Here is an 18,237-nt window from a genome sequence, read left to right as displayed (position 1 = left end):
AACGATAGAATTTGATTAAACAGATGCATTACGAGAGAAACATATTATCCGACATAAAGCGATTATATCGCGTTATAAGATCAATTGAAATTCGATGGAATTAGCAGAGAACACCGACACGAAATGACCATTAATAAAATATCATTTATTCTGATAATTCGTTTATTTTGCACCCAACATTTTATAGCGAATATAAAACGCAGCATAATGCTTAGTTAGTTAGTTACGCGATTAATTTAAAAACAAGCAATACACCGGCAGTGAAGAAATAACATAGTAATATAATATTCATATTTTATAAAAGCGTTGATTAATATTATTATATCGGAATGTTCAATATGAATCAATAGATTGTACAATATTATTAAATGACTTCAATCTCACTTGTTCGCGATAATCGAACAAGTGATTTTAATAATTCAATTTTTTTTACAAAAATTATATGTCTTTACTATGTAGTTGTAAAAAAGTACTATAAAAAATGGAAAAACCTGAAATAGTAAAAAAGCACAATGATCCATTTATGCGTTCAAATTATACATATGGTATAAGTCATATGTTCTAATATTAAAAATTTTTTTACAAAAATTTACTTCTCTATAGGTAACTAAAATTATCTCTTTTTCTATTTATATAAAATATTCTAAAATCCTTAAAATATTTACTATATGCTACATTAAGTGCCATCTCAAGAATATAAAATTTCTTTTCAACTTATAATTCTTCACACGGTTGAAGCTCGCAGCGATAACGACGGTGCAATTTTTTGGGGCAAGGACGACCGCCATTTGCAGCTTCTCGCTAATTACAAAAAGAATAATATTAAAAGAAGAAGAGTATATAATATCAGAGAAAGGAGAATATATCATTCTATTAAAACTTTATAATAATATTTATATTAATGATAACACTTCATATTACTATTAATATTTTAATTCGCAGCAGTTATCTAATCAGTGAATTTGCGTATGTCCCCTGATTAATGTGCCCATAATTACCCAAAACTCATTAACTTACCTCGATGACACGGTAACTCGTTGAGCGGCCGACTCCGCAAGTGACACTACACGGTGACCAATTTGACCAACGCGTCACCACGCAATCCACGGGGAGAGCGGGAGGATTAAGCGATTCGCTAGGTATTTGGTCTCGGTTCACGGTCTCGTTAAAAGACTGACCGGTAAGAGCAGCTCGTACCTATGTAGGGACAAGAATTTTAATGACATCTCGGTTTTGCGTTTATATTTTCGAGAAATTTTCGCGCTTACGATGCTACACGTGTTGTTGCACTCGTCTGTAGTTAAGAAATTATTTCGGTTGCCGCGACATCCCCCGTATGCGAAAGGTACGCACATTAATTTCTGCGGGTTAAAGGCCCATCTCTGAAAGTAGCCTCGGCACGGGCCAGGTTCTGCCTCCTCCATACACACGACTGTATAAAAAGATACGTGATATATATTTCAAAATTTAATAATTATTTTGAAAAACTATATCTCATATATATACACAAATGTCATAAATTCAATATTTAATTTTAATATTGTCCAAAAAAAGATTCTCTTTGTTCTCTTCTCTTCTCCCTCTCTCTCTCTCTCTCTCTCTTTCAGTATAAAATATTAAAATTTATATTTTTATAATTTTTTAAATTTATATTTTACCTTTTGCTGTTGCCATGTCGAATGTACAGTCCGATTGGACGAGACACGGTCGTTGCTGAACCAATTCCACGCGCGAGGAGCATTCCATCTGCAGAGACGGATCGACTAATAGCAACCTGGTCCTCAATTTCATACCCTTGCCACAGGAAGCGCTACACGGCGACCAATCGGACCATTCCGTTACCTTAAACCATCCGTTATTAACCATTATTGTTACATTATCACATAGCAAAAATTCGTTTTGCTGCAGACGGATTGATGAACCGCGTACCTTGCAGACAGGATCGATCTGCTCTTCCGTTCCCGCCGGGCAAGGTGGTTCCATGCACTTATCCTTCTCGATGAGAGACACGAGTGGACATCGTTTGCGGCCACGGCGATCGCGGAATTTCCTCGTGCGCATTTTTATTCCTATTCCGCACGTGTTTGAACAATCGGACCATACGCTCCATTCGGTGGTCTCGCAAAGTGGGTCCCTGCCGCTTCGCGACGAAATTACGTCATCGTCGCTTTCTTCCTCGCCCCTGAAAAATAACACGACTTCTCTGATCATGAATATTTACATGAGGATGAAATCTATTCAGTAAATGCATGAGGGATTGATATTTGTAAAATGATCAAGCGATTTAATTTTTACGAAGAATATTGATATTTTTTAAATTTTGACACAAAGATAAGTGACGATGTAAATGTTCGCTTAAATTGCGAATGTACTCACGAGCACTCTGCAATAGACGCGACGCACATCTCCTTCGAGACCAATTGTCTATTGCAATTAAACATGACGGCTTTTTCCGGCATTCTGTATGACCTTGTGCGCATCCTTAGGCCCTTACCGCAGGTCACTGAACACGAGGACCACGGCGAGTAATCCGTCGTTTGACACTCGGCTTAAAAATCGAAACAGGATAAAGCTAATAAATCGTAAAGTATACTCAATATCCTCATTAATAATTGACGGCACCATTAAAATATTTCATACAAATTTTCTAAGAAGAGAGAGAAGACTGATAAAATTAAATTAAATCTCAGAGCATTTGAAAAAAAAAGGATTGAATATTAAAGACACATGCATACGTCTCGATGTGTCCTCAGTATTTTCGGCCACTTCTAATTCGGCCACTTGCTGCTGCAGAAGTTCCTCGCTACATTCGCGCGAGATGATCTTCTCCCGATTTAAGTACAGTCGGGCTAACGGATGCATCGGTCTACCAGACGGATCGTAGAACGGAGATCGCGGATCTTCCGGATAAAGGGTCGTTATGGGCTTCATTTTCTCGCGCGGTTTCGTCTCGGAATTTGGCGACATGTAACTGATGCCATTATCGGTGCCAGCGTCCCAAGGATAAAGATCGATTATCATGCTCTTCGTCCATGTGCAGTCCTTCTGACAAAGATTCAATTTGCTCACTCCTACCACCCAGTCGGGAGATGGGCCCAGCATAGAAGCCACTGAGAGAAGATTATGTCTTCGGTCCACTCTATCAAATATAGTTCAACAAATCGATCTATTATAATTATTATTATTGATTATAAAGATATCTTTCTCTAGAACAGGATATCAAATATTAAAATTTTTTGGCATTTCTTTAAATTACGTTTGCAAAACTCGAAAATATTCAAAAATTATCCAGGAATATTTTAATTCAAATAATCTGAATATTAAAAAAGAAATAAAAAAGTTTTACATTATTATGATTATTAATATGAAGAGAATTTCAAGATTTCGAAATAAATGTTTTACAAGACAATATAGGTACCGAAAGCTTGTCGTCGTATTAGTATTGACATTAGGATACCAAAGACCGGCGGCCTTAATAAGAGTCCTGAGATGTCTAGATTTCTCTCTTAATTCTGCTTCGACGCCCGTTGCGGAGCCCCACTCGGCCAATTGCCGAAAACCGTCTGTTGCGATGTGATCTCTGCCCCAAAAGGAGAAATTTGGCTCGTGAGATGCGCCGATTACGTCACTGAAGTGGGTCAGCCAGGCGGAAAAAGGGAAATCTTTTGGGTGCGTTCTGTTCGACCAGATGCCCTCCATAGTTAACTAAAAAAAAAGTATGATTCGACAAGATATTTCGACTGATTGTGATGACACGATTTTATTCGTTTGTCATCGTAACTTTCGCGAATCGTACAAATTTAAAATTAAAGAATTATTTGTAAACTTCAAAATATTAATTATTAATATCGATATTTAATATTTTTTCAAAGGATTTAATTGTTAACAATCTTTTCAATTTTGTGAAATCCAGTGAATTAAAAATATATCTAGTAAATTAATATTAAAAAATTAATATTAGTATACATACTTTTTATCGAACTTTCAAGAGATTCTATATCTCACCGAATACTTGGCTTCATCGCAGGCGCAACATAAGGTCTCATTTGAATTTTCGACTTTTGTGCCTGTCGACTCGCAAACGACCTTAAAAAGACCACCATCCTCAGCATACCATCGTACGTTGTTCTCTAAAATCATCGCGGTGAAGATAACGCATCCGGAACCGGTCGGCGGTGCCCGCCACATCACTTGAATCTGTCGAAATAAAATATTTATTGCTGATTTTTTAGCAAATAAACAAATTAATAATTAAGACGGAAAAGTAAAGTAAATTAATTTTTCTTTTTAAAAAAGTCTCGCACCTCCGACTTCGGAAAATCGGTCGATTCGGAAATCGTGTTAACGCAATCCTCGTCAAAGGTAGTCAAAGAATCCGGAAACAGTTGAAAATAACCGACATGGTGCAAAAAAGTCGGCGAATGTAAAGAGCGCACCGTAAGCGTGAACCGTGTAAATTGTTGTAATCTCTCGTGTGTTTGCGATCCTGAAATTTCGAAACAGTATAAGCAGTATTTCAGATTCGAAGATATAAAGATCTTCGCGATGATTGTGTATCTTTTCACTTCCTTTAATTTATTAATCTTTCAAATAATCTTTTAAGAAATCATACCTCGCAAGTTAATTATATGGATTGCATTGGGAATGTATCCGTTTGTCTCCCCGCTAATAAGAATTCTGTAACCACCATCGCCTTCTGTTCTATTTGCGGAAGTTTGTCCCACTGTTGGACGCATGGGACATCCGGCGTGAGTCACGGCGATGAGACACGCCGTAAATAGTAAGAATAACATTTCGAAGAATCTAAGACACACACATATATTAATATTATATATTGTATTGTCTTTAATATATGACACAGCTCTGGTCTCTCATAATTATCATTATTAGACAGTTATATGATGTTAGTTAAAACATTTTCGTGAGATTTCTAATACAAGACTTCCAGCGACTTATCCTTGAATTTACGCCTCGTTTGTTCGACCAAGAAAATTGCTGTAATTGACAATGCTGCGAGTCCCAGCTGATCTTTTAAGTGTCATCATTGTTAGAATTCGTTTGCAGAAAAGGAACGCGCACATCATAAAATCTGAACGCGAATTCCGCCGATCTCTTTCGACCGCTATTGTTAGATTCGATAAATCGCCGCAGGAACACCTTGTGCTACATATGGCCACAAAGTGGAGATGAATAATCGCGAGCGGATTGCGAATCGTGAATCGCGATTTCATAATTGCGAACGGAGAATGGAGATTGTAATATGAGTGAATCTCGTGATACAACGGATCGCAAATATTCTCGGATTACAAGTAGACAACAGAAGAGAGAAGAAGAATCGAAAAAGATTTCAATTTTTCTCGAATAAAAATATAATTAAGATTTTTTTATGAAAATAGAGAATTGATTTCTCATATTCTATAAAACTGTGATAATTTTATCTAATAAGTTAAAAGTTAAAGTGTTATTCCGTTTTCTTTAAGTTAATTCATGATTAAATCTCTTATGATTAGTTTTAAATTAAGATCGTGCGAATTTTTAACGACATAATATATTTAATAGCTATTGCATAGATTATTCGAACAATACCCGATTTTCGCAACGGCAATGAAAAAGAATTTTTTTTAGTACTTTGCAGAAAAGAGATCGTGAGAATATTAATTACTATCTCCCACGAGATTTTCCCATAAGTCACAATTTTCGCGAAACAAAAGAGAGATAATAACGTTTCGATATTTTTACAATCAAGCTCTGCGAACTTTTTTTAATTCTTTTTTCGCTTGTCTAACGACCGCATAACGTGACTATCTTTGTACAAAAGCCCGTGAAATCTTATGATAATCAAGGCGATCGCGTGAGAGATTAAACTGCACTTGAGATTATGATTCATCTTAAAATGCACAACCGTTTACAACCTGTCATTACTATAATTAATAAACATCTTCGCCGCGCTGTCTAGAACTTTCACAACAAAATCGTTATTAAGAGAACTTCATTAAAGAAAAACACGATTGCCACAAGTTATATACTATCTAAATAGAGTTAATAAAAGGCCATTATAAGCACAGAAAGGTTATTAAAAATTATCGTGTCTCTTAAAAGAGACATGAGTGAGTTTCGAAATGTCCCACGTTTTTAAATGTTATTAAATATTAATTGACATCAGTATGTCACTGGTAATAATTTTTAATAATTTTTCTGTGCTCATAAATAGCCTTTTAAATATTTTTTAATATAACAAATTTTTTTACATCTATTATTATATAATATCTATTGAGTGTTAAAAACTATATGTATGAAGAGAAATATGAAAAAAGTTATAAAAAAGAATATAATAAATGTAAAAGATAATTCTATATAGAAAAGTGTCATAAAATACATAATTGATTAACATAGGAACTAATAAAATAATTTAATGGACAGTAAATCAAAGAAAATTTGCGATAAATATGTTAAAATCAAATAAAAATTTTACATATATGCAAATTTTGTCTTAATCAGTATGTCGAGATCTTAAATATAGGCACGTGCGGAGACGGAACGCCTGTCGTATGTCCGTGTCCGAGATGTCATTATTTGCATCCGATGCGGTCGAATATCTGGGAACTGGGTCGAGACTGTTGTCAATCCGCTCCAACCGGCTTTCGAGATCGACGTTCACGGTGGAACGTAGGTAGGTGTAGGTTTCTAGAACGTTAGTCGGTGAGGCAGAAATGAGAGGACAGAGACGGAAATTGCAGAATGCAAAAGACGCATCTCGTGCTCTGGCACGTGGCGCGAATTTATCACGCTTCGATAGCGAAGACAATCCACTCTATCGTGAAATACGACAGGATGTGCGAAAGATATAACGTGTTTCTCTGGAAATGTTGAAGATAATAACGAAGCAATATAATAAACAACGTAAAAAGATCAGGTACGTCAAACGAGTCGCGAAAGTAAAAGACTTCGCGCGTATCGAGAGCTTAACGTATAATTTTCGCGATAATCGTTATTGCATGCGATCTTTATTTTATTCAGTGGTATAAAAATAGACGAGAAAGCCATTTGTTGATGGGATAAACGGGTTTTTCTAAAGAAAATTTAATATTCATTATAATAGATATCTATCGCGCGCAGTTTCGCTCTTATTATTTTACGAGCATTTCGTAATCAATGTGGTAATCAATATTCACCTTTCACGGTTTCACTTTGCGAACATTCGTATGTCAAATTAATTAATCGCGAATTTCGGCCAAAAACTATCGAGCCGAGTTGACGGCACTTCGCGTGTACACACGCGTGAAAACTGATGCATACATGACGCACAGTCGAACTCGTACCCTCAATCGTACCCCTCTACTCATAACTCCGCGCGTGGGTGAGTTTACGCTTGTCACGATGCGCTCCGCAATTAGCGGAATAATTAAATGTTAACAGCTCGATTGTTAAACGTGACAAACCGCGATATAACTCGATCGCATTCCATATTTTAGTAAACTAACCATTAAAAAAGTATCAAATTAAATATAATATATCTATAAAAATATATTAATTAAATTATATGTATCTTTTTTCTGTACAATATTTCTAGCATATAGCGAAATTTTTTAATTATTATATTTTTGTAGATAGTAATATACGAACCGTATTTATCTTATTTGGTCGTATTTTTTATCTAGCTGTGTTTATATAAATGTGTGTGGTAAAATAATCTATACTTTTATTTCTGATAATATTGCTAGTACATTTTTTCTTTATTATAATTAATATGCAGATAAAACGACTTGTAATGCATCTTTGTACTTCATCGTATTTTATCTTAGCAAATCATAAAAAATGCATGCAATTAATTGAATCGTACTTTTCTTTCCCTAGTACAACAAAATTTTATTATTATCAAAAAAATTTTATTATTACTTCGTCTACAAATTATATCTATCATAATGTGTGTATTAATTCAAATTTTTATTTTTCATGGTATTTTTTAACAGAGAGATGAGATCTTCTTGATTATTGTATGCAGATAATATTCCTACAACCATCTGTTATCTTTGATTATATCTCATCTTTTAATAAGTTATATTTATCATAAAAATCTGCATTTAATCAAAAGAAATTTCTATTTTTCTTTCTTATAGTATTAACACAAGGCACTTTATAATACATCAACTTTTCAAGATTATATTTAATATTATAAATGTAATTATAATTAATTTGTATCTTTAATTTGTCCTGCATTTATAAAGCATTTAGAGAAATTCTACAATTTATCTTTTGCAGATTATTTATTATAAATTTATTATATTTAATATATTTATTATATTAGATTTTCTCTCTTTTTCATTTCCTTTTTTTATCGTTATAACTTTGTTGTGACAATTGATAGTTCTACATAAATCACAGTGCATAACTTAACTTCATATCGTTATAGGAATATTATATTATACACACATTTATATTCGCTGTCCGTATGGTCATCTTTCAAATTCAACGAGTCAATGATACAAATGAATATAATAATTGATTTTGCATAATTCATTAATACAGTTTTATTAAAATTATTTTTATGCGTGATTTGGGGGATCGGATTAGTTAATTGATTTATTATGTTTGAATACTTTTGCATGACGATCATATATTCACCAAAATAGTTATTTAATAAAAATATAGTTATTTAATAAAAATAATTTATCTTGATGATTTACCTTAAAGTTTAAAAATTTTAATTTGCGAAACGTCCGGGAACTATTTTCAACACACTATTCGTGGAAATTGGATTCGTTACTCAACTTAATAAATGCGCTGATATGGAGTTTATTAATTTATATCATGTCGCAGTTGGCGATAATCGATATATTGCCCTATATTATTTTATTATTACGTCCTGTATAATTTCCTTTCATTGCCTTAAACAATGAAATGTGTTGAGCATTCGTCAATTAAACTTATCATCATCGCAATGCATACTTTCTCATGCTGTTTCCGGTCCGCCTCCGCTTGTTTGTTCGACATAAAGCGCATCTGTTCACGATTAATACATGCGAGAGAAAACATGCGAATGATAAATTTTAGAAGTCTTTAGATATCGCCGGCAAATGAGAAACTGGAAACTCGCGCGAATTATCGAGCGAATCCCTCGTCAAACATAATTTAAATGAATTAAATAGAATATCGCTGAGCACAGCTTCTTTCATCACGTTAGTCTTTTTACAGAACTCTGTAGCTTCAAGATGCTTCGTGCTTAAAGCAAAAATTGATTTATTTATATCTGATTACAGCTGCAACGCGATAACGAGCGATCAGATAGCTCTCGTCGAATCAAACTGTTAATTAAGAGAATTTCCTGAACTGTGAATTAAGAGAATTTGAACTTGATTTTATTTAATATATTTTCCAATTAAATCTTATTTAAATTAAAAGTAAACTAATCAGTTAGGCGGTAGTTTTCGAAGAGAAAATTAATGCTATTTATTAAAAAAAATTTATAAAATTTATAATAGATCAATATATATTAACTATAAAAGTAAATAAAACTGTACACTAATGCAATTTTAATACGTCAATATTAGCGATAAGCACAAATATTTTATTTGCATATATATAACACTTGAGCAAGTAGATCGAATGTATATTAAGGAGATATCATATTATATTATAGTGAGAAAATACATCCCGAGATTTGCAATTTAAATTTTATAATGTTAACCGTATCGAAATTGCAATACATAATAAATTTCCATAATATTACTAATATTATTAATCGCAATATGTAGTTAATTATATCATGATCAGCCCGAGGCGCACGAGAGTCTCATTTGAATTCAATGCACGAGAGAAAGATCAACGTGTTCGCGCGAACACACGGCAGGTTAATTATGCAACTGAGCAACTTCAATAATGGTCCGATTAGTCACAGGCTCGCTTGTGCGACGCATTCTCAGCGCGTTGAACGTGCTGATCCTGAAGATCGCGTGGGTACTCACCGGCGGATTCGAGATGCTTGCAAATCTTCTCGCTAGCCAAATCGATGAACAACGAGAACAACGGAGATCATATACGCGTCGTATACTCGGTCTCGAATTGACTGGCAATATCTCGAAAGTTTTATCAAGAGTCCTAGGGTCAATATTAGGTCATCGGTATCATTTCAGGCCACGACGCTTTCAAGATAACGCGGAAATGTTCATGATAAATACCCATAGTGTGCTTGAAGACACGCTAATCTTCATCGTACAATTTCCTACATTGCCGTCTTTCCACGATTTTTTGTCAGATTTACTTAGTAATCGACGGTGCCGAGGAGAAATTTCAATCTTTCTCAAAGTAACTCTTGTCCTACATTACTAGTCGATCTTTGCTCTCTCTATCCTAGCTTCTTACTCTTCACAAACTATGCTTGATAAGCACAAATATAATTGTATTTGAGAAGTTATATCAGTAGAAGCTAAATAAAATGGAACAATGAGTATATTTACGAAATATTTATTTATCGCATGACGCTAGATACTATCTTTGATCATTTTCGAAAAAGTCGCTCAAATTCCTAGTCATTGTCGCCAAGCTCTTGTAACGGATGTCATTCGAATATCCCGCCTTGACAATGATGACATAAACAAGACGAGAGACACGCATGCGTTAAATTATCGACAAACGCACTCGACACGGTCAGTCGCGGCCGAGCCGCGCCGCGCGAGGAGCTCCGATGTGACGTTTCTCTCCTCGTCGGTTTGCGAATCAACTTGCCCGCCTGAGAAGCGTCGCACGATTGCGCTTATCCCTGATCGTTGTGACTTTCGACTTGAAAATGAGAAAATTGACGTGAAATTCCTCGGCCGCCGTCTGTCCGTCATCTCGTAGCCGCGTCATCGGAGCGGTTCTCCAAGCGCGCCGGTCCCTCGAGAGGCACCATCGGCCGCTGGTCGCGTACGCCGCTCCTGGTTTGACGGGGCCAAGGACGCTCCGTTAAACACAGCGACGCAGGTGGAAGACGGCACAGACGGCTGTCAAATCGTGGGAGGAACGGGACGGTCCAGGAAGGAAGGCTAACAATAAGACGAGGCCACTTAATTTGGCCATGGCAAGTCTCGCGAGCAGCTCGTCGTCGGCGGGCTTAACAAGGGCCCCGACGATGCTGGAGCAGTTACTCGAGGAGATAAATTTCCAGAGAACGAAGGAGCTTAGGCAGATGCTCAAGGATGGTTCGTATGCGACCGAAGCGGTGCGGCCGGCATTGTTTGTCTCGTTTAGGGGTGAACAATGTGCATGTGTGTGTGTGTGTGTGTATATGCACGCGTCGTTGAAATAGGGGTGCGCAGGGATGCGTTTTGGGGTGTGCTTCGAACGAACGAATTATGTAGAGGATGTTTCGCTTTCGTTGGAGTTAACCGACCGCCGAAAAATAGGACCGTCTTATTTAAGCTTGAGGGATGTATTTTGAGAAAATTAAAAATTGTTTCTGTTTTTCTTTTCTTTTTAACCCTTCATTATTTTATAAAATTCTATAAGAATTTTTAGTATGTTAAAAGTAGTATTAGAAGAAACTTTTACTACTACTTTTGTCTCGTTATTATCTTATGTTTATATATTTAATTTTTACATTTTCGCAGAGAGATGAATTTATTGATATGAGTTTAAATGTCCTCGGCCTTCAAAATTCATTATATAATGTAAATGAAGAGAATGTAAAATCAGCTTTCAACAATATACGGAAATTGCGAAAAACTTTGTAATAGAGAATTGTTCAATGCTGTTCTCTGAATGCTTTCATAACGAAACCGCCAATCAATCAATTCGCTTGATTTCATTATTGTCAGATTTTAATAATCACTTTAATTAAGCACTTTATCCAGAAAAATATTTAGAATATGTATGCATCATAATGAAATTTATAATTATAAAACATCACTATCAAAAATAATGTTATTTGTTCATTTTTATTTTATGTCAATATAAATACAAATCAATACAAATATAAATATAAATACAATTATTTCTTTTATATGTTAATATATAATAAATATAATAAATAATAAATAATAAATAAATCTTTATTTACTCTCTTCATCATGTTGCGGTTTGCATTATTTTGCTTTTCAATTTATTTTTACGCAGCATATTTATTATTTACCTTTATTATTTATAAAACATTATTGTAATTTCACTTGTAACTTTTTTTAAACCTTGAAATGCATTTATATAGATAAATTAAGTTAACGCGATTTAAACAATATGTTTATTTAAATATGATTTATTAAAGAATTAATTAACGATTTATTAAAGAATTAATTTATTGTAAATGTATTGGTTGAAAAAGATTATTTTAAATGTATTTGTTGAAAAAGATTATTAAAATTTAACAAAAAGTATCAAAGATATTATTAAAAATATATTTTAATCTTAAAACCTTTTCCATCAATAAGCATCATATAAGTATCGATTACTTGATATTTCCCGCCTTATTATATTGTGTCCCCCTCTTCTTGATATACCCTTTCGCGCGTAATGTCGAATCGATTGAGGGTGAATTCGGTATTAGCCGACGTTCTTGAAAAATTAATCGCATCTGCTTCTCCCCCTCACATGCCGAGTTTTAACATTTGGTCCCTTTCTCTAGACACGCAAATTTTTTTCGTCTTTATCAGATTCCGGATTCGTCGTATTGCAAGGCACAACTTACTGGACGGATCTATTCGTTCGGCACTTCCTATTTCAAGCGGAGCACGCTATCGACGGCGACGATCTGCTTTTCTTCGTTCGCAAAAAACATGTAAAAACCTCGTCGAGATATCTGCCCAAGTTCGAGACTGAGGTCGACGTATTTCGTAAGGACAGCAAAAAACTGCCGATCGGCGATCCCGACATTGATTGGGAAGAAACCGTGTACCTGAATCTTGTCGTACATCAGTTCGACTACACACTTACCTTGGCGATTTGCACGAGAACAAGCCCCAAAGAACTGCAAGTGAGAATCGTCTCGATAATAACGTAAAAATACATGGAATAGTTCAAATAAATTATATACTTTTAATTTTTTTTTTTAAGAATTTGATACATCATATATTTTTTATAATCTTTAAAATTTAAATATTTATTTCATATATTTTTATTTCATGTATCTTTAAAATTTAAATATTTATTTCATATATTTTATACTACATAGTCGACAATTAAAATCCTGTATTAACATAATGTAATTCTTTTCAGGTATTGCGAAGGCATTCTCAGAAAGTATACGCCAGTCCAAGTCGACGACGTATGGATGCCAAAGGCGATCTCGAGGAAATGACATACCCGCATATATGTTTCATGGTGGACAATTTCGATGAAGTTTTCTGTGATATTTTAGTCAGGGACGGGGAGATGGTGTGCGTGGAGCTAGTCGCTTCCGATCGAGAGGGTGCCATTCAGGGTGTTATTTTTCTCGGCTCCATCAGATATGACGCTTTAAAAAAAGTTTACGATGCGAGGGTGAGTGATGACGTCTATGATAATGTCACAGGTGCGTTATCAGATTTTGTATGACGTAATGATTATTTTTATTTTTAGTCGAGCTTGAGTACCAAAATGGCGCAGCGAATGACCTTCGGCCTCTTCTCCGGCGCGGCCTCGCAAAGAATAGAATTCGTGCGAATGAAGGGACCACGTGGTATTTTATTACTTTAATTTATATTATTTCAACAAATAATCAACTTCTGCGTTCGGATAATTTTTTCTTTTCAAGATTTATGCATTTTTTTCTTCTTTTGTTTATAATTAGAATTTTTACAATGTTGTATTGATAAATAAAGAAAAATTGGCGTAGTGAATCAAGAATCTTACAAATAATATGACATAATTTTGTAAACCGAAAAAAAGAAATATATCTGAAAGAAAAAATGTTTATTATAAAATGTAATTATCGAAAGTCTTTTATTAGAAAAAGAAATTAAACATAAATGAGCCAATCAAACGAATCAATAAACGTAGGTGTCAGTACGAAGGTGTGTTTTATCTTTATTATTCACATGGTGTAGGCGTGAAAGATGGAAAATAGAATTTTTAGTATAACAAGATGTAAAATAATAGACAACATATTGCGATCGTTTTAGGCAAAGGACATGCGGAGATGGCAGTTACGAAACCGAAGGGTTCCGGTGCAGAAACGCCAACGTCGGAACCGGGTTATTGCGCGACAGATTTATGGGACGCCGACTGGGATGACGCCGAGGAGCTCTTCATGTATCGCCATCAACGAAGATTGTCCGATCCCAGCGCGAATCTCAATAACTTTGTGCGCGGCGGTTGGAGAACGAAACCGGACACGGTGGCCACGAAGGCGAGATCGGAGAACGAGGGTCTCGATTCTATGGCGAACGGTCTCAACGAGATCGAAGCCGGTGACGTTCGAGATGGTAATTATCCGAGGCGCGACATACACAAAGCCCAAAAAAACAGATCTTCTTTTCCGCTATACTTAATAGATTTTTAATTTTACACTCTTAGACTGCGACATTCGTATCCCGCATTCAGTAGTTTAATTTTAGATTATTTTTTAATTGCGAACAATAGTTTTTTTTTATTACGTAAACTGAGATTATATAAATTTTAGGTAATAGTAGAGTATTTATGACATGATACAGCGATAGATGCGGGATATGGATGCGGGACTTAGCATCTTTCTCTTCTCAATGTATTTCGTTCGCATTCACTCTCGATCTGTGCATGCGCCTGCGTTGTATCTGTGTGACGCACAATTGTCTTGATGTTATCAGGCGTATATAGACGCCTCTCGACAATATCTTTCTTCTTAATGCTGGCAACTTTGTATAGATTTGAGCCTGATCGATTGAAACACTTTTTGAAGGTGTAAGTCATAATTGCATTAGCGCGTTAGAGAAAATGAACGCATGCATACGTTAAAAAGAATTCTGTACGAATTCACGTCCCACATTCACGTTCTCTATATTTATTTTCTCGTTTAAAGTATGTGCACAATTCAGTGTGCCATATAATAATGAGATTTTGTTACTCGAATATATATATATATATATATATATATATATATATATATATATATATATATATTAATTTATATTAGATTATTTAGAACGGCATCAAATTTTTCTGAACGTGTCTTTAGATTAGTCGACGTAGGATTCGCAATTTTTTAAAAATATTAGTATAGCGCAATGTTATGTATAAAATTGAACGACGTGTGAAAAATAGAAATACACCGAGAAAAGAACAGATTCTCTCTACCTTCACCAACACCTCCAACCACTTACCACGACCACCACCACCACTACCAGTACACACTAATCTCCGGTTGATCGATCGAAATCGCGTGAGAAAGATGACAGAGAAAACTAACGAACGAAAGAGTTTCTTGTCTCTAATAACTGACACGTGCCATGCCGGTTGTTTCCTTTGTAGCCGATGTACAGGATAGCAGCTGGGGCGGCCGGGACTCGCCGGGAAAACGCAGGAGTCCCTGCGCGCCTCGTCGACGAAGATCGTCTCATCTGCCGCCGACCCGGCAACAACAACAACGCCCCGTCCACAACAAGCAACGACAACATAAAGCTCGGGAACGATCCGGAAATGAGAACTCGCCGATACGCAAGGAGGCGATCTATCGCGAGACACACGGTGAGTGTGCTCGTTCGCGCTAAAAACGATCGGTCTCTCCTGTCTCTGCTCTGACCGACCCTCTCGCTTCTTGTGTGACTAGTAGAAACTCTGTAGCTCCTTTCCGAAGTACCATCGTGTTCCGTGTTCTTGAAATAAGCCTTGACAAAAGTATGTTAAGAGGGAAACATTAATCAAATGTTTCATTTTACCTCTCTTTTTTTATCATATTTGAAGCATATAAAGCTGAAATAGCTGTCTCTTGTATTGATACAATTTTCAAATATATTATAAAGTAAAATCGATTTGGTGCTTAAACATACACGAGGGAGAAACCGCGAAAAGAGACAAGGAGCACGATCGTTTGTGATCGCGATACGGGTACAATCGCCGTCTAAATGACGACGTGGTTCTCGCGGCAGGTTTCCACAATCACCAGCACAACGATCATCAGCAAAACCACCAGCACCAACACATAGAGGTGGGCAGCGAGATCTTAGTGCCGGCCGGCCGGTGCCTGACGGACGACAACGTCCGGCAGAAGCTAGACTCGGGCGCGATATTGGTGCACGGCAAGGAGGAACTGCCGCTGGGTTACGACGTGGCGACGGAGGACAATAATCGGAAACGACGTCCGTATAGCGCTGGCCATCTGTTCAATCATCATAACGGCCTGGAGAACGACGACGAGGAGCATCGACGACTGAGCGACGACGAACTCCTGCGGGTGAGACGGATCGACGGACGACGTCGTCTGCGGAGCGCCGGTTCCGATCACGAGGACTACGCTAACGGACAGAACAACAAGAACAAGAACGACGAGATCAGGGATAAAAACGCGAATGCCCATCATCATGATGCGACGCGCGCCACCAACGATGTCACGATGTCGCGCCGGCAGAGCGCCACCCTGCCCCGAAGACGACGTCGAAGGGCGCTCTCGGGCAGCTTCGCGGGGAATCCTCTACCTCCTCATCGCGTCACGCCCGATGGCACCGCGATCTACTACTGGTGCGAGCTCCCGCGCCGCCCCGGCTCACAGGGTAAATTCCTTCCTATTTCCTAGCCCTCACCCTCTTTCAGAAAAAATAGTCCCTTGCCCTTCGTTCCCGACGAAAGTAATCCAGAGATTATCATCTTCATTGTATTAATCCGTTATTCGTGTAATGTAAACGTGTCCAAAGCATGACTGCGAATAATGACTGTGTTTATGGGATGGTGAAATGACAATGGCTGTGAGTCACGCGTGAGGATACGATGGAGAGTGGTAGTGGTGGTGGTTTTTCGAAGATAAAAATATGACGACTGGGAGATTTAAAAGACAACTTTTGAAATCAATTGTTCGTAATTCGATTCTCGATCGCGAATATTTCACCACCGTTAATAAGCATAGTCATCGAAAGTAGATGAATAATTAATCTAGTTTGCTTTATATGAATACATGTGTCAATTCTATCTTTTTGAATATTACAACGACAGAATTTCATGGAATACATTAAACGTTACTGATTCTTCTTATAAAGTAAATAAAACAACATCAGCTGTGTATGTGGATTATTCTTGTACTCGCATATCTGCGAATCTATTTCTTATGTGTAACTTACATATGCGACATTTTGCGTGAATGAAGCACATATATACATTATTCCTTGGAGTATAAAAGCGATAATTAACATTTCTTTGTATTCCTTATTCTACTTACATTTGCACACGCATCTCTACACAAACACACAGACATGATTTGTGTATCGTATCGCATTTGAATTTGTTCCTTCATTCCATCATGGCTCGTAACATCTTCATGAAAATATGGCATTTAATTCCTTACGCTTGTATCTTACTGTGTTTCATCGCTCGATTGAATGTCCGTCCCGTGTAAACGACTTCATCGTCCTATCAATTGAACAATCATTACAGGATGTCAAAGATGTATGTTACAATATAGTGTTCGATAGATGTAATGATTAATAACGCTCTTTTTCTTTCAGAGTTGGACGACGGAGCGTATAATCCACTCTGGACGATGCGAGGGTTTACTCAAACCTTCCATTTCTGGAAAGAGACGAAAAGAGCGCAATCCGTACCTCTAAATGCTTTTTTGACATACATTACATTGCCATGGTGGAGCATAGCCAAAGGTAAAATCGAATTATAGTAACACATTTTTGTTATTCCATTTATATTTAGTAAATTTGTATCAATACTTGTATAATATATTTTTATTATGTATTTCTGCTCATAAATGTTCATTATAAAACAGCTGTTAAATTTTCGGAGATACTCTTAATATATGCAAATATATCATGATACTCTTACGTTGTTCGATAATTCAATCGCAATAATTTCTATTGCAGATATTTTGGATCACCGGGAAGGACCTATCTTAACATTCTAGCCAACAATATAATATATTTTACGTCTAATTTCAACACTTTCCTTTTTTTACTTTGTACGTATGTTGTCGTAAGATTGTGGCCCAAGGAATAATATATGATGTATAGTTTAAGTAATAAATGAAAAATATATTATTTACACACACAAATTCACAAATATCACGTTATAATTGTTTATGCGGATCTAAAAACAAGTAGAAGACTAATATTAAATCAAGTTACCGATTTTTTTTTCAAATATAAAAATTTTAGACTTCCT

General features: G+C 36.1%; 3 protein-coding genes across 15 annotated transcripts in view; 2 read left to right on the top strand and 1 right to left on the bottom strand.

The window, feature by feature from the left end:
* Window positions 1-12,735, top strand: part of LOC105257707 (transient receptor potential-gamma protein) — a 94,252-nt gene extending 81,517 nt beyond the window's left edge. For all 12 annotated transcript variants that reach the window (XM_011268504.3, XM_011268512.3, XM_025409715.1 and 9 more), the window contains one exon: window positions 12,621-12,735. The gene's annotated coding sequence lies outside the window, so the exon portion shown is untranslated. The remainder of the gene's footprint in view (window positions 1-12,620) is intronic.
* LOC105257706 (spondin-1) lies at window positions 145-10,080 on the bottom strand. Of its 2 annotated transcripts, none has more exons than XM_011268498.3 (12): window positions 9,963-10,080; window positions 4,613-4,803; window positions 4,305-4,486; window positions 4,006-4,197; window positions 3,419-3,705; window positions 2,736-3,139; window positions 2,377-2,548; window positions 1,930-2,182; window positions 1,659-1,842; window positions 1,269-1,432; window positions 1,018-1,197; window positions 145-801 (listed from the first exon to the last, which is right to left on the bottom strand). In XM_011268498.3, exons 2-12 carry the CDS (start codon window positions 4,791-4,793, stop codon window positions 715-717), a joined length of 2,286 nt encoding a protein of 761 aa, XP_011266800.1. In that variant the 5' UTR covers window positions 4,794-4,803; window positions 9,963-10,080; the 3' UTR covers window positions 145-714. The 2 variants fall into 2 exon arrangements, with proteins under 2 accessions (XP_011266800.1, XP_011266802.1); XM_011268500.3 differs by lacking the exon at window positions 9,963-10,080 and adding an exon at window positions 7,173-7,288.
* LOC105257705 (uncharacterized protein KIAA0930 homolog) lies at window positions 10,634-18,145 on the top strand. The gene is made up of 7 exons (XM_011268497.3): window positions 10,634-11,177; window positions 12,621-12,940; window positions 13,183-13,446; window positions 13,525-13,624; window positions 14,067-14,369; window positions 17,574-17,723; window positions 17,940-18,145. The coding sequence occupies exons 1-7, from the start codon at window positions 11,054-11,056 to the stop codon at window positions 17,978-17,980; spliced, it is 1,302 nt and encodes a 433-aa protein (XP_011266799.1). The 5' UTR covers window positions 10,634-11,053; the 3' UTR covers window positions 17,981-18,145.
* The last annotated feature ends 92 nt before the right edge of the window (window positions 18,146-18,237 follow it).

The sequence above is a fragment of the Camponotus floridanus genome, unplaced genomic scaffold (genome assembly GCF_003227725.1).
Source record: "Camponotus floridanus strain SB8 unplaced genomic scaffold, Cflo_v7.5 scaffold28, whole genome shotgun sequence".
Lineage (NCBI taxonomy): Eukaryota > Metazoa > Arthropoda > Insecta > Hymenoptera > Formicidae > Camponotus > Camponotus floridanus.
Note: the sequence above shows the minus strand (reverse complement) of the source record. Positions and strands in the feature narration are given on the sequence as shown.